Genomic DNA, 14,482 nt, shown 5'->3' with positions numbered 1-14,482 from the left:
CCGATGAGAAATCTTCGTAGATTGTACAGAAAAACCAACAGTTACAACTCTCCCTTAGGTTAAAGCCCGGCAGAGAACAAGCTGTAACACTACGGTGCTGGGGGGCTGAGATGATGGAGCTGTGGGATGCTGCAGCTGGCCACAGGCTGCTTCACCAAGTTTAAGAAGTCTTCATAGCATCAGTGTCAAGTGACGTACCGAGTGCTGCTGCAGAAGCTGCAGTCAGTCATCTACAAGATCAGCTGAGGGCAGACACCCAGCAGACACCAGTCTTCTGCTGAGTATTTTTTACTGAATTTATGATCTACAACTCCCACAGCTAGTAGAGTTAACATCTACTTCAAAGAATAGCCTCTCTATTTAGTGGCTAAAGCGACTAGGGACACTAAATTAAGGCCAAGTCCCATTCATTCTCTGTCTGAAAATCCTAGGGTTCCAGAGAATGAAAATGAATTACTCTGTCACTGCTCTATGAGATAATGAAGGCTGGACAAGAGCACGGCACATAAATTCACAGCATGGCAAGTGATAAGGATAGAATGCAGGGCTGTACAGAAAGAGTGCTACTGACCACACTGGCCCAAAATATCATTTTAATCAAGCATCTTGCTTGAAACATCACAATAAGCCGGGCGATGGTGGCGCACGCCTTTAATCCCAGCACTCGGGAGGCAGAGGCCGGCGGATCTCTGTGAGTTCGAGACCAGCCTGGTCTACAGAGCTAGTTCCAGGACAGGCTCCAAAGCCACAGAGAAACCCTGTCTCGAAAAACCAAAAAAAAAAAAAAAAAAAAAAAAAGAAACATCACAATATTATTGCTGCTGTTGAGCTTTCCTGATTCAGGGTTTCTGTGGCTAAAGCTGGCCTGGAACTCCTGACACTCCTGCCTCTACCTTCCAAGTACTGGGATTATAGGCTTATAATCTTGACAGCATGGTATCATTTTAACATATTTTATTGACTGAAAAATATATAACAATAAAAGTCTCAGGCTTACAACCACAGTTAATCGAAGTCTTAAAAGCTTTCTCTGGAGTTTCACCATTGTGGTAATATGGGTCTGTTTCAGTTTTGTCAAATGCTTTCAGAATTTGAAAACATTTTAGGACTTAAGTAGAATTTCCAAGATTGTAAAAATGCTACCCCCCCCCCCCCATCAGATTTTAGAACTACTACTGGCTCAATAAATTGTGTAAGAGTTTGACTTTCAAAAGTTACTCAAACACTAGGATAATGTCACAGTGTCAAATGGCAGACAGCTCTCAATCTCATAAACAGAAAAGTTCTGTTTAGGTGCAAATTTGAAGAAGAGTTAACTTAGAAAACAAAGGACATTCCACCAAGAAGGACCTAAGGTGTTTAGAGTAAGACAAAGGAAAGGGGCATGTGTGGTTCACCATTCCCAGCAGATATCAATTTCAAATAGCTCTTTTGTTAGGGATGGTACTTTGCACCCACTTCCCCTTCTCTGTCTGTGCTGGGATTGACCCTGTTTCTTCTGGTTTGGATCTGTTCAGGTCTTGTGCATACAGCTCATCTGTGTATCATCAGTCCTGTTGTGTCTGCATGACTGTTTTGGAGGAGTCATATACCACTTCAACTTCCGGCCTTTGTTCTCTTGAATCTCCCAAGGTCAGCGATTATGCTTCATTTGGTGTTTTTAGTTTTCAATATAGCACTTATGTGCCAAGTTGTTCCTGTCTGAAATTTCTAAAACTCACACAGCAATTTCTGCTATGCCTTTGGACACTCTGCAGTCATTCTGACTTTATCAGTATTAGTATGTCTCCTTCAGAGATGGCAGACACAATGAACCTGCTGAATAGGCTTTGTGTGTGTGTGTGTGTGTGTGTGTGTGTGTGTGTGTGTGTATAGTAACGTATAACCAGGTAAGCATATGACACTCACCAGAGCCCACACTTCAGGTCATATCTATCTTGAGTATTAAAAAATTAAGAAACTGGGCAGATGGTTCAGTGGGTAAAGTGCTTCTAGGCAAGTATGAGACCCTTAGTCCAGATCCTCAGCGCTCACAGAAATGCCAGACATGGCGTCCTAAGCCTGTAAATCATGCTGGAGGGGTAGAGAGATGAGCGTCATGTGGACCTCCTGACCTGCTTTTCTAGCTGAGAGATTGTCTCAAAAAATAAGGTGCTCTTTGGGCTGACGAGGGAGGGGGACTGAACTGGGGGGGGGGGAATGGGAGGCGGCGGGGAAGAGACAAAAATCTCTAATAAATAAATAAATAAATAAAAATAAGGTGGAGAGCAAGAGAAAAAGACATTCCAGTTGTCCTTCAGCTTCTATACATGCACACAGATGAACATAACACACACAGACACACACTCAAAATTAAAAATATTTAAAAATATTTGAGCTAATGACTTTCTGAAAAATTTTCTCATGTTTTTATGCAACAATCTTAAAGAGGAACAAATGTGTCAGAGCCTGATCCTTAAATATATTTTAAGCCCTGAAAGTAAAAGCTCAAAATTAACCCAGCACTCAAGTATTGAAATTTGCAAAATACGCCTTTTTCCTTTCCCTTTTACTATATTATTAATTACTAAGCAAAAAATATTAATAAAAGACTTGTTAGAAAACTCAATTACGAAGAAGCTAGTTTGCATAGAGTAACTAATGCCCAGGAGAAACAAAATTAGAATCTTGCGTGTCTTTTCAAAGATGATAGAATGTTAACATTGTACTATCTTGCCACCTCTCTGAAACCAACTATGGTGCAAATGCTTCACCTAATTGCCTATGCCATAGTTACTTACATCATCCCAAATAGATTCCAAGACAACTTGCAAATAGTAGGTAGTCAGCAACTAGTAGTTATATATGTATGATCAATATATATGGCCTATAAGGTAAATATAGCTTAAATTTAATTGGCAACAGAAAAATATATAAACTGTTCGGGTCCTTGATGTGAATAAAGAGAAAAAGCATTATATACTTGATATGTCTGTTAGAAAAAAAAATGAAATGAGGTGCTTTGGAAAGCTTGACAGGGAACTCAATAGCCATAAGAAATACATAACATCTAGCCAGCTGAAAGTGTAATATAATTATTTCTGCTTTAAGCCTTGGGAAATTTGCCAAGAAATCTCAGCTGTCTGAAACTGCACAGAGTACCCTGTAAATTTCCCTATTGTTGCTGAGCACGTATGTAGGTATGCATGCACACATATGCATATGGAGGACCAAAGCTGCTGTCAGGGATCTTCTGCCATCATTTTTCCACCTTCTTTCCTTGGCAGGCTTGCTCAATCAAACCCAGAACTCACTGACATGGTTAGGTCTGCTAGTCAGCTTACTCTGGAAATCCCTGTTTCCACCTTCCGAGGCTGAAATTAAAACAGGCTACCATGCCCACCTGATATTTTTGTAGGTTTCTGGGGAATTACATTCCAATCTTCACACTTGTACTGCAAGCAGTTTAACCACCAAGGAACCTCCTTTGCACTGAAATCTCTACCTTAAGAATATAATCATGCTTGCTGTCTGTTATGTTTGTGGTCTGACTATGACAACAAAACTATTTTCCTTGTTTATAATCCATGAACATATGATGTGTACCATAGACCCAAGAATCCCCAGTACACAAAACTTTTTTTTTTTTGGTCAATTTTACCTCTTGGAAGTACTTTATGGCTTTTCTTTGATATATCAGAATTAGCAGATCACTGCTACCTTTGAGCAAGATCACTGTGATGCTTCAGTTGATCTGATATTGGAGAAAGCTACAAACTGACCATGTGTCGTTAATGTATAGCACATGGATATACTGGGCAAAAGAACTGTTCACATTCCAGACAGGATGGGACAGTACAGTGTGAAATCTCACTGTGATACAGCAATATGAAAGTTAGAATTATGAATAACAATTTAGGAATTTTGTGTTAAGGAGTTTTGGACCATGGTGGCTGTGGAAACAAAACCACAATTTAACAGTTTAGAAAATAAACTCGCTAGCTCCTATGAGATAAAGCAGTATTTCGTTTTCTGTTGTAACAAACTGCCACAAACTGGACTAAGAAGTATAAATCTATCTCAAAGCAGTTATGTAGCTCTTTAGTCCTAAATAGGATATCTGTACTACATCTCCCCAAGGGCTCTGGGAGCATCACAGAATACTGTTAAGAGCCAGAAGTTCTGGAGGGATGCTGCAATAGCGTCTTTTGGACATGACAGGATCACTATACTTAGGAACTCACAGCAGCTCTGGTCGCCCACACAGAATAAAGCCACCCAAAATTCCAGCACGGATGAGGGAGGTCTCACAAGCTCTTTCCTCTAGTTAAGGAGCTACTGGAAGTTGATGGCTGGGGAGAGGGGAGATGGTGAGTTTCCTTTAGGGGCTTGGCCTTTGGTACATTAACTACCTTTGTTCCTAGTGGATGGTCTTATGCACATACTGGCAGCACTAACACATCTTGGGGGATTACAAAAAGGAAAAAAAAGAGGATGAGGTTGGGAGCAGAACACAGTGGTTGGGTCTGGGAGGAGTTGAAATAGTGGAAAAGGAAATAGAACAAAAAGTATTATATACATGCATGAAATTGTCATAAATAAAAACTTATTTAAAAAGTAATGGGGTCAGTAAAGTGGCTCATTGGGTGAAGACATTGTTGCCAGCTTAATGACCCGAGTTTGAACCTTGGGACCCATACAGTGGAAGAATGGACTTGTATGTAAAGTAAGTACAACACAGTAAAAATTAAAAAAAAAAAAGGTGCAGTGATACAGGTAGTTACCTGAAGTCTACCTCTCCCCCCTAACTTGCACACAGAGGTAAGTGTTAGAAGAGGGCGTGTGAAATGTGACTAGGTTAGTGCATGAAACAATCACTTGAAAATTTAGTGCTGTTAGAGATTATGAGGATGAAATACTCTATTATTTTCTGTAGTAAATCTTTGTGTGACAAATGCACGTGTTCGTGTGCATATGTGTACATGGCTGAAGTGACACCAGGCTATTTCCTGGTTTTCTCCACCTTACTGTTAGATCAGTGGTTCTCGACCTTCCTAACACCATCACCTTTAATACAGTTCAAGTTGTGGGGACCCCAGCCTTAAAGTTATTTTCATTACTACTTCAAAACTGTAAGTTTGTAACTGTTATGAATTGCAATGTAAATGTGGTTTTCAATGCTCTTAGGCGACCCCTATGAAAGGGTAGTTCAACCCCCAAAGGGGTTACAATTCACAAGTTGAGAACCACTGCTTTAGAGGTATTCCCACTCACTGAACCTGGAGTTCCTCATCTGGCCAGGTTGGTTGTCAGTATGCTTCAGGGTTCCACCTGTATCCCTGCCCCCATCCTGAGCTGGTGTTACAAACGTGCTCTCTGCTGGGCCTGAATTTTACACAGGTGCTGGGGTCCTCACACTTGCAGAGCAGGCATTTTACCTTTAGCCGTATCCCTAGTCTTTCCTTAGTGATTCTTATTACATAATCTATCTTTATTTTCTTAGTAATACTTAACTTTCAAGCGACAAAAATAAATTAGGATGAGTCCATGATTAGAAACAACACAATCTCAAACATGCTTCAGCTCCACACTTACCTTTTAGCAGAAAACTGTTTTTCCAGATATTCATTGCAAACCAGCTTTGTATCTCCAAACTGCCACGTGAGCTGTAGGTCACAGCTTGTATCAAGCCTGCACTGCTTCAGAGTGCCATGTATGAAGCCATACTCTCTACTACTGGTGTAACAAGAGGACAAGTAAACTAAAGATAAAGAAGGGAGAAGAGTTATTTGTGCTTAAAATGACAATGCACATTTGTACAATGGTAACAGCACTGCTGAGTTTGGAAATTTCATTAACGGATGAAGGCATCAATTTACAGTGAAGGTTGTACCACAGTGCTGTGGACCTCCTACACTTGATGTATGTGAGAACACTAGCCTTGCTTTTCTCCACACCTATTGGAGTTATCAATGGTTACCACATACAGACAAAAGATAGCCCTAGAATTTAGGTTACTAATTAATTTTTAACTTAAATCACAGTGACTCGACAATGTGGATCATTAACAATTACATACCTGGTAGTTTCTGTTAGCACTTTTTGGTATTTCCCACGTAAAGATAATGTGTATGTTAAGAATATGGCTGAACTGCTAAACTCTTTCAAAACAGCAGCAGCATTCTGGGTCCCCAGCAGAAGTCAATGTGGTGCTATGCTCCACACCCTCCCTAGCATTTGATGTGATCAGTGCTTTAAATTTTGGCCATTTTAATAGGTATGTGGTAGTATCTAATTGTTTTAACTTTCATATCCTCAATGATGTACGATGTAATTTTTTTTTTTTTGAGACAGTGTTTCTCTTTGTAGTTTTGGAGCCTGTCCTGGAACTTACTCTGTAGACCAGGTTAGCCTCAAACTCACAGAAATATCTGTCTCTGTCTTCCAAGTGCTGGGATGAAAGGCATGCACCACCACCAACAACACTGCTCAGTAAAATCATCTTATTACACACTATTTTCTATCATCTTTGCTGACATTTCCTTAAGGTGTCTGACCCAGTTTTTAGTATGTTTTCTTACTGTGCATTTAAGGGCTCTTTCCATACTTGAATTGTTAACAGTCTTTTATATATGTTTTGTAAATAGGTTATCAAAGTCTGTGGCTTTTTATTTTTTGCATAAAATTCAAATTTTATGATCAAGGTTAATTATTTTAAAGTTAATATAATGTACTTGTTCATGTACAAACCTCCCTTCCCAATTTCTGAATCATTACTGAGGTATAAGACAGAAATATAAGTTGAGGTACTTATTCATGTTTTTACAAACTGCAAATAAGGGTTTGACTTTCAAAATCTGAAATCAACATAATTCTATAGTACTATACCTTAAGTTTTATCCAAAAAGTCATTATTATTAAGATAAGAATATTTACATTTAAAAAAGCCTTTACTTCACTTCAACTTCCTGAGACTTAAAAGGTTTTGTTATCAGTAGTGGCAGTTTTGTAATCATAAGGAAAAATGGTGAAAATTTCATGTGCCCATCAGTTATCTGAAGACCTGATTAGAATCCTTAGCAAATGTTTGGTGGCAACTGCAGTAATTATGAATGTTATGAGGGTGATATAGCAGATTACTCTTCAAATCAGCTTTTGTACAAAAAGAAAGGGACAAAAACATCTCCAAGTATGGTTCTGGAAAAGTAACTGTCTACAACTGAACGCTATGGAGTGTAACAGGGCTTTTAATGAGTGTCCCTCTGGTTCCTTTTGAGTTCCTCAGGTGCTTCTGAATGCAATCCAAAGCCTGTTTCATCTCCTTGATTACAAAGACAGTAAAACACTGTTGTACTTGTCAACAGGTACGCTCCCACTCTCAACTACACCACCTGCTGAGAGGTTCTGTAGCTGGAGGTATTCTCTGACCCACGGGTCCCCCATTAGTCAGTACTCCATGCTCCCGTGGACTCCGTAATTACGTCTACAAGGTTCAGCATTATGCTTCAGGCAAAAGCCCCCCAAATTTTCTTATTTCCACATCTATTACAAACTGGCACCAAGTTCTAAATAATCAGGTAGCTTGCTCATTTCAAAACCAGGCTGGGTGTCACATACATCATACCATGAGGCCAGCACCAAGACTACCTGTAAGACTGAGCAGGTAGAGGGCGGTGGTGGCGCACGCCTTTAACCCCAGCACTCGGGAGGCAGAGGCAGGCGAATCCCTGTGAGTTTGAGGCCAGCCTGGTCTACAAGAGCTAGTTCCAGGACACACTCCAAAGCTACAGAGAAACCATTTCGGGAAAACAAAACAAAAAAGACTGAGCAGGTCCCTGTGCTTCACCCCACTGGCAGTACTTTTCAGAGCACACACTTCCAATCTGATTAAGTCCAGCTAAATCAACACTTTCTTAGATCTAGAATCTCTCTTAAGTTAGCTATTTGTCTTAGTTAGGGTTTCTATTGACACGGCAAAACAGCACAACCAAAAAAGTTGGGGAGGAAAGGGTTTATTTGCCTTATACTTCCACACTGCTGTTTATTACTGAAGGAAACCAGGATCTGAGGCAGAGGCCATGGAGGGGTGCTGCTTAATGACTTGCATCCCCTGGGTTGCTCAGCCTGCTTTCTTACAGCACACTGGATCAGGAGCCAACTTACCATAGGTTGGGCCCTCCCTCACTGATTACTAATTGAGAAAATGCCTTAAAGCTGGATCTCATGAAGGCATTTCCTCAGTTGAAGCTCCTTCCTCTCTGATGACTCTAGCTTGTTTTAAGTTGACACACAAAACCAGTCAGTATCCTGAGGTGTCTGTTGTGTTTGAGACATGGTCACACTGTCACCCTGGCTGTCCTGGAAGTCACTAGACCAGCTGCCTTCCAGCTGTTATTAGATGCCTTTGTCTAGCATGGGACCCCCTGAAATCTTTCTCATTCCATATTAACATGTCCATGGATATTTCCAATTTTCCAGCTTTGTTTATAAAATCATTTCTAGGAAAGACTTTTTCACAGTAGACCTCTTGGTATTCTGGGCTTTACAACATTTCTGCACCCTCTTCTGAGTGAGATATTTCCTCAGTCACAGGTGCTGAAGCTGTGCTGTAGGTGTATCTGTTGGAACTTAGCTCTCACACTGTATCCAGATATTTTCTGTGATGCTTTCCATTTGTTATAAGGTTTTTTTTTTTTGATGAAGAGTGGTCCAGATATTTTCTGTGATGCTTTCCATTTGTTATAAAGTTGTTTTTTTCTTTTTTTGATTAAGAGTGATAGGTAGATCTAATTATCCAAGAAATGTGGCTTGTATCTAAAGAGGGTTTATGGGTCTGGGACTAGATTCCTGATCCTACTTTTTGTTGTTGTTTTTTGAAACAAGATCTTACTATATAGACCAGGGTGGCCTTGAACTTAGAGATCTGCCTGCTTCTGTAGCTAGAGCACTGATATTAAAGGCAGGCACCATTATACTTGGCTTGAGTCTATCCTTTTTAAGAGATTACTGATTAAAGTTGCAAGGGTTGTGTGGTGCTTTAACCTACTGAGCCATCTCAGTGGTCCTGCCTTTTCTCTGTATGAGCCTTGGTTTACTGTGTATTTCAAGGATTGTACAATATTTAGCGTATAAAATATCTGGGCACAGAGTTAGCCTTATGTCCAGATGATCATGTCCATAGATCTACAGTGATATTTCTCTTTGTAGCCCTCTTAACAAACCTAAGTTGTTGATCTTTATCTTCCTCTACCATATGCATAGAATGCTGTACATTTCCTTCTAAGCACTACTTTTACTGTGTTCCCAAAATCTTGTGTTTTCATTTTCACTTAGTTCAAAGTGCTTTAAAATTTCACTTGCTATTCAGTCTTTGAGCTATGTTACGTAAGAAGGCTTTGCTTAATCTTCAAGTATTTTGGGACTTTTCAGCTATCTTTTTGTGTGATTTCAACATTTAAATTTCATTCTGATCAAAGAGCAGGCTTTGTATGAGGTACTTTTTAAGGCACAGAGGAGGTCTTTTTTGTTGTTGTTGTGTTTCATGTGAGCGTAAGAAGAATGTGTACCATTATGAGGCTCTAGAGTATATCTAGCCTGTATTTTAGCAAGTCTTTATTAACACCAGGCTGCTTGGGGAACTGCTGGTAGTCAAAGTGAACAGCTAATTCCACAAGGCCAGACTGACATCCTTGTTCTCTACAGGGCATACACCAATACTCTGGAGGATGTGCCCTGCCTGATGTTACTGCAGGCAGCAAAATTAATGTGGCCTACTTACTCAGCCTCCACTGGTTTGTGCTGGGGATGAATACCTGGATGTGGTAGAGGACCAAGCTCTGCATTTTGCTTTCAGCATCTCACCCTAGTTAGAAGGGACAACTCATTGCCACAAAGCTGGGGTTTTGGGAGTATGGAATCTTACTGATGTTGTAAGCAAAGGATGGCAGAGATGGGAAGTCCAGGCTCCCAATTTGGTCACTCCTGGTAAAGAAAAGAGAATGCTAACCTGTTGTAGTCTAGGCTTCCTAAGTGGCCTCTTCTGACACCATATTTGGTGGCAAGGTGCACCTGTTTGTCTCTTTCCTTTACTTAATATTTACTGACAAAGGTGTAGTGGTCATGCCCCTCACTCAGATTTCTGGTGTTTCACGGTAGTAGTATGTATTTAATAGCTCCCATCTCTCTAAGCTGCCCCACTTTTAGCCCCATGGCAAAGAAAATATAATTTTTATTTGTTTTATTTTTTGCAGAAGCCTGTGCCAAGTGATATTTCTAGATGGTAGGTACAAGTCTGGCTGGAGCAAACACAGAGTCCAGAAAACATATCATTAACTCTAGCCTCAGATTCCTTAGTAGGTCTTTCTTCTTTGTACCTGTTTTATTCTTGTTTTACATGCAAAATATAGGGAAGACTAGATGCTGTGTCTACTCCATTTTTTATCAGCTCAGAGGCATATGTATATCTGAGGGAACCAAAGATTTGACTTAACCTAGTTTAATACAGAGTAAGAATGAACAAAAATGACTCCAAGAAACATTTTTTTAAAAAAATAAAAACTCTCAACTTGTATATTAATTTTACCTTTCTCAGTTGTCCTCCTGATCTTTGGAATAGTGAATTTCTTCCCAGAACTGGCTTCTCCATCAGTGGGCCATGAAGATTCACTGTCTGGGTTCATTCTCCATGTCTTACACTTATCATTCTCTTTCATTTCCATTTTGTTGGTGACCTAAAATCAACCCCATGTTAAGATCTCTATTGAAGTATGGCAGTATAATGTGGCAGTAATCTGAAAGTCCTCAAAGAAAACTGAGTGACAATATATTTTTAGTCATACGGTCAACAGGTTTCAATTACAATTTACCAGGTTACCCCAAATAGAAAATGAATAAATTCAAATTTATTATTTTATGTTATACCTTTAAAATTTTTCAGTAGATTACACTCTTGTAATTTACTGGATTATAATGGGTAGCCAAATGCCTCTCCATTCCCCAAAAGCTTAAAAACTTCACCAATAACAATTTTTATAAACATGGTGAAATTTTTGCTAAAAATTCTATTCTGTAAAAGTTCATTTTTCTATACGCTATGCTACAACAATTTTCTTTATATCAAAATTTCTAGCTTTGAGTACCATTTCAACACTTAGCTAGTAGCTAACAAGTCACTGTTCAACTGGTTATTGCTCCACAAGATAGTCTACAATGTTTAAGACAGGTTCTACATTATACTAGTATTAATGAAGGGATTCCTCCTTCCCTTTTATCCCTCTAAGTCCACCACATTCCTCAAACAGATTGTTTTTCTTTTTAAAGATGTTTTTAAAAAATTTATTATATTATGTGTGTGGGTATTTTTGCCTGCATGCATGTATGTGTATGCAAGGCCCACTTGGGTCAGAAGAAGGCATTTGATGCTCTGTAACTAGAGCTAAGAGACAGTTGTGAGCTGCCATGTGGGAGTTGGCAATTTAAATTAGTACCTCTGGAAGAGCAGCAATTGCTGAGACAGCTCTCCAGGTCCTCCTCAAACACTTATTCTTTATCTCTCAAAATAGAACTCAAAGTAGCTATTAAATAAGTTGTGATGCTTCCATACAGAATTTGTGTGAGCAGCCATTTTTATACCATTTCATAATATGGTTTATGAGTTGCTTGACAACCACTTAGCTCAAACATTAAATCACAATGCAAGTTATGAGATGATAAAATTCTGTAGACAAGTCACAAAGGGTAAGAGTGTACAACGGGTTTACAGAGTTCTTAGCCTCTACTTTGTGCTCTCTACAGGAGATCTTGCATGTTCCAACCACAGAGTAGGAAATCAGTAAGAAAATAAACCTTCCCTTCATCTACCCACAGTGGCAAACACTAGCAAGCTAATTCCTCCTAACAAAAGCACCTTAGAGGCAGGCAGATCTCTGTGAATTTGAGGCTAGCCTAGTCTACAATTCCAGGACAGCCAGGACTACATATATATGACCCTATTTCAAACAAGAATATCTAGATAATATCCAGATGCAGAAAAAAAAAGGCTATTTCTGCCTGGCAGCTTAGTAAAGAAAAGGAATAATAACTTAGAAAAACATACTATAAAAAACCTCTCAATTAGTCATGGTTTATTATGAGCAGCAAATAAGGTATAGAACAGTTGCCTGGCTGAATGTACTTGAAGGGCCAAAAGTGTTCAATATTGCCATTATAGTTAAATTCAGGGAAACTGAATGATTTTAGTTGTGCGTTATCTTACAAAACATTCCTCTAGTAGAATTTACTAGTAAGGTTTCTAAAATCACTTTTGTTTCTTGGTGCTTAGGACACTATCACAAAAAGCTAATTTTAAAGCTGACAAAGGATGTCATTCAAGAAACAATGGGCTCAATATTCTCCACTGGCTAAGCTATAGGTTGTTACCTTTTCAATTAACAACTTTCTTATATGAAGATTATTTCTTAAACTTCAATCCAAGTAAGTCAGTCACATTAATAAAAGTCATTTTTATACTAACTTATGTATCAGAGGCTCATAGCCATTATATTTAATCTTTGCACACATGTATAAAATGTATAACATTGTATATTATAGGACATACACAGTAATCCTTTAACTATTACATAGATCAACTTTGAGCCAATACATTTAAGCATTAGATAAATAAATTCTTGGGAAAATATAACTTATTAAAATTAAGTCTAAAATAAAAACAATTGACAACCTATTAAAAACTAAGTAGTAAAAATAAAATTTGATACTATTAATAAATCATTGTAATCTAAACTTATCTCCAAAAATCAAGGGTGATTTAACAAGAAAAATCTCAACTCTTTTATTACATAAAGTGGTTATTTCATCAAATGCAGAAAAAGGAAATTAAAAATTCATTTATTTTATAAAGCTTGACAGGAATAGGAACATCCATAACCTGATTTTATATATAATCTACTGAAAACCTATAGGAAATTGAAAATGTAAGGATAAAACAAGGATACCTGCTTTTATACTTATTAAAAGTGTACTGGAGTTGCTCCTAAGAGCAGAAGAAATAAAATGGGTGAAGAACTTTTAAAAAATAACTGGGAAAAGTGAGACTGGATACCCCGGGCTTAGGAATTTCAGGAGTGACAGAGACTGACTCAGTTCCTGAGAGAAGCTCTGACCCAAATGACAAGCAGATTAGATAGAATGTTAGTCAGGAAGGCAAAAGGTAATAATGCATTAGAATTCTGGTTCTATCCAAAGAATGTCACCCAGAGCAGAGTACCCAACTTCTCTACTACAATATCTATGTTACATGGTTACAACAGGACCTGGCACACAGGATCTGCACAAAAATAAGTGAAATGTAAACCTGATTCCTTTCTGTGGACCACCCCAAGTCTATTCAGACTCATGTACAAAACAAAGTTGACAAGGGTCATGTTTTCCATAGTCTATCTCTCACTAGGCTCACTCTACTCTGATTTCCACCTATATCACTCCACCTAAAGACACCTGCAAGGTCCTTGATGACTTCCACATCAGCCTCTCATGTTCCTAAGTTATGTCTAACTTATTATGTATCTGGCTCCCTATTTTTGATAATCTAATATGCTTTTGGAATATAGTCATCCCCAGGTATCTATAACTTCATAATTCTGATGTTATAGTTACTTTTTAAGAACTGATTTCTTTGCAAATCAAAACAACTCTGAGATTCCATCTTAAAGTAAGAATGGCCAAGATCAAAAACACTGATAACTTATAGCGGAGAGGATGCGGAGTAAAAAAAAAAAACCACTCCTCCATTGCTGGTGGGTGTGCAAACTGGTACAGCCACTTTGGATATCAGTATAGCAATTTCTCAGATAATTAAGAAACAACCTTCCTCAAGACCCAGCAATACCGCTTTTGGGTATATACCCAAAGGATGCTCAATCATGCCACAAGGACATGTGCTCAACTTATGTTCATAGAACCTGGAAACAATCTAAATGACCCTCAACCGAAGAATGGATAAGGAAAATGTGGTACATTTATACAATGGAGTACACACAACAGAAAAAAAATAAAGACATCTTGAAATTTGCGGGCAAATCAATCTAGAAAACATCAAATTGAGTGAGGCAACCCAGAACCAGAAAGACAAATATCATATGTACTCACTCATAAGTGGCTTTTAGACATAAAGCAAAGACAACCAGTCTACAACCAGCCTACAACTCACAATCCCAGAGAACCTAGGAGAGACATACATGGATTTAATTTACATGGGACGTAGAAAAGAACAGGATCTCCTGAACAATCCCAGAGAACCTAGGAGAGACATACATGGATTTAATTTACATGGGACGTAGAAAAGAACAGGATCTCCTGAACAATCCCAGAGAACCTAAGAGAGACATACACGGATTTAATTTACATGGGACGTAGAAAAGAACAGGATCTCCTGAGTAAATTGGGAGCACGGGGACCATGGGAGAGGGGAGAAGGGAAGGGGAGAGGAAAGGAGGAGATCAGAGAA

The 14,482-nt window shown here is 38.7% G+C and overlaps 1 protein-coding gene and 1 long non-coding RNA gene across 2 annotated transcripts in view; both read right to left on the bottom strand.

Moving 5' to 3' along the window:
- Positions 1–14,482, bottom strand: part of LOC142857736 (uncharacterized) — a 507,050-nt gene that overhangs the window by 113,926 nt on the left and 378,642 nt on the right. The gene's annotated exons all lie outside the window — the stretch shown is intronic.
- Positions 1–14,482, bottom strand: part of Tex15 (testis expressed 15, meiosis and synapsis associated) — a 54,532-nt gene that overhangs the window by 21,041 nt on the left and 19,009 nt on the right. Inside the window, exons 3-4 of the mRNA XM_075986504.1 lie at positions 10,562–10,709; positions 5,575–5,740 (exon numbers count right to left, since the gene is read on the bottom strand). Coding sequence (XP_075842619.1) covers positions 5,575–5,740; positions 10,562–10,697 — 302 coding nt within the window. The 5' untranslated portion in view covers positions 10,698–10,709. The remainder of the gene's footprint in view (positions 1–5,574; positions 5,741–10,561; positions 10,710–14,482) is intronic.

Source organism: Microtus pennsylvanicus, chromosome 9, assembly GCF_037038515.1.
Source record: "Microtus pennsylvanicus isolate mMicPen1 chromosome 9, mMicPen1.hap1, whole genome shotgun sequence".
Classification (NCBI taxonomy): Eukaryota; Metazoa; Chordata; class Mammalia; order Rodentia; family Cricetidae; genus Microtus; species Microtus pennsylvanicus.
This window is presented reverse-complemented; position numbering and strand designations above follow the sequence as displayed.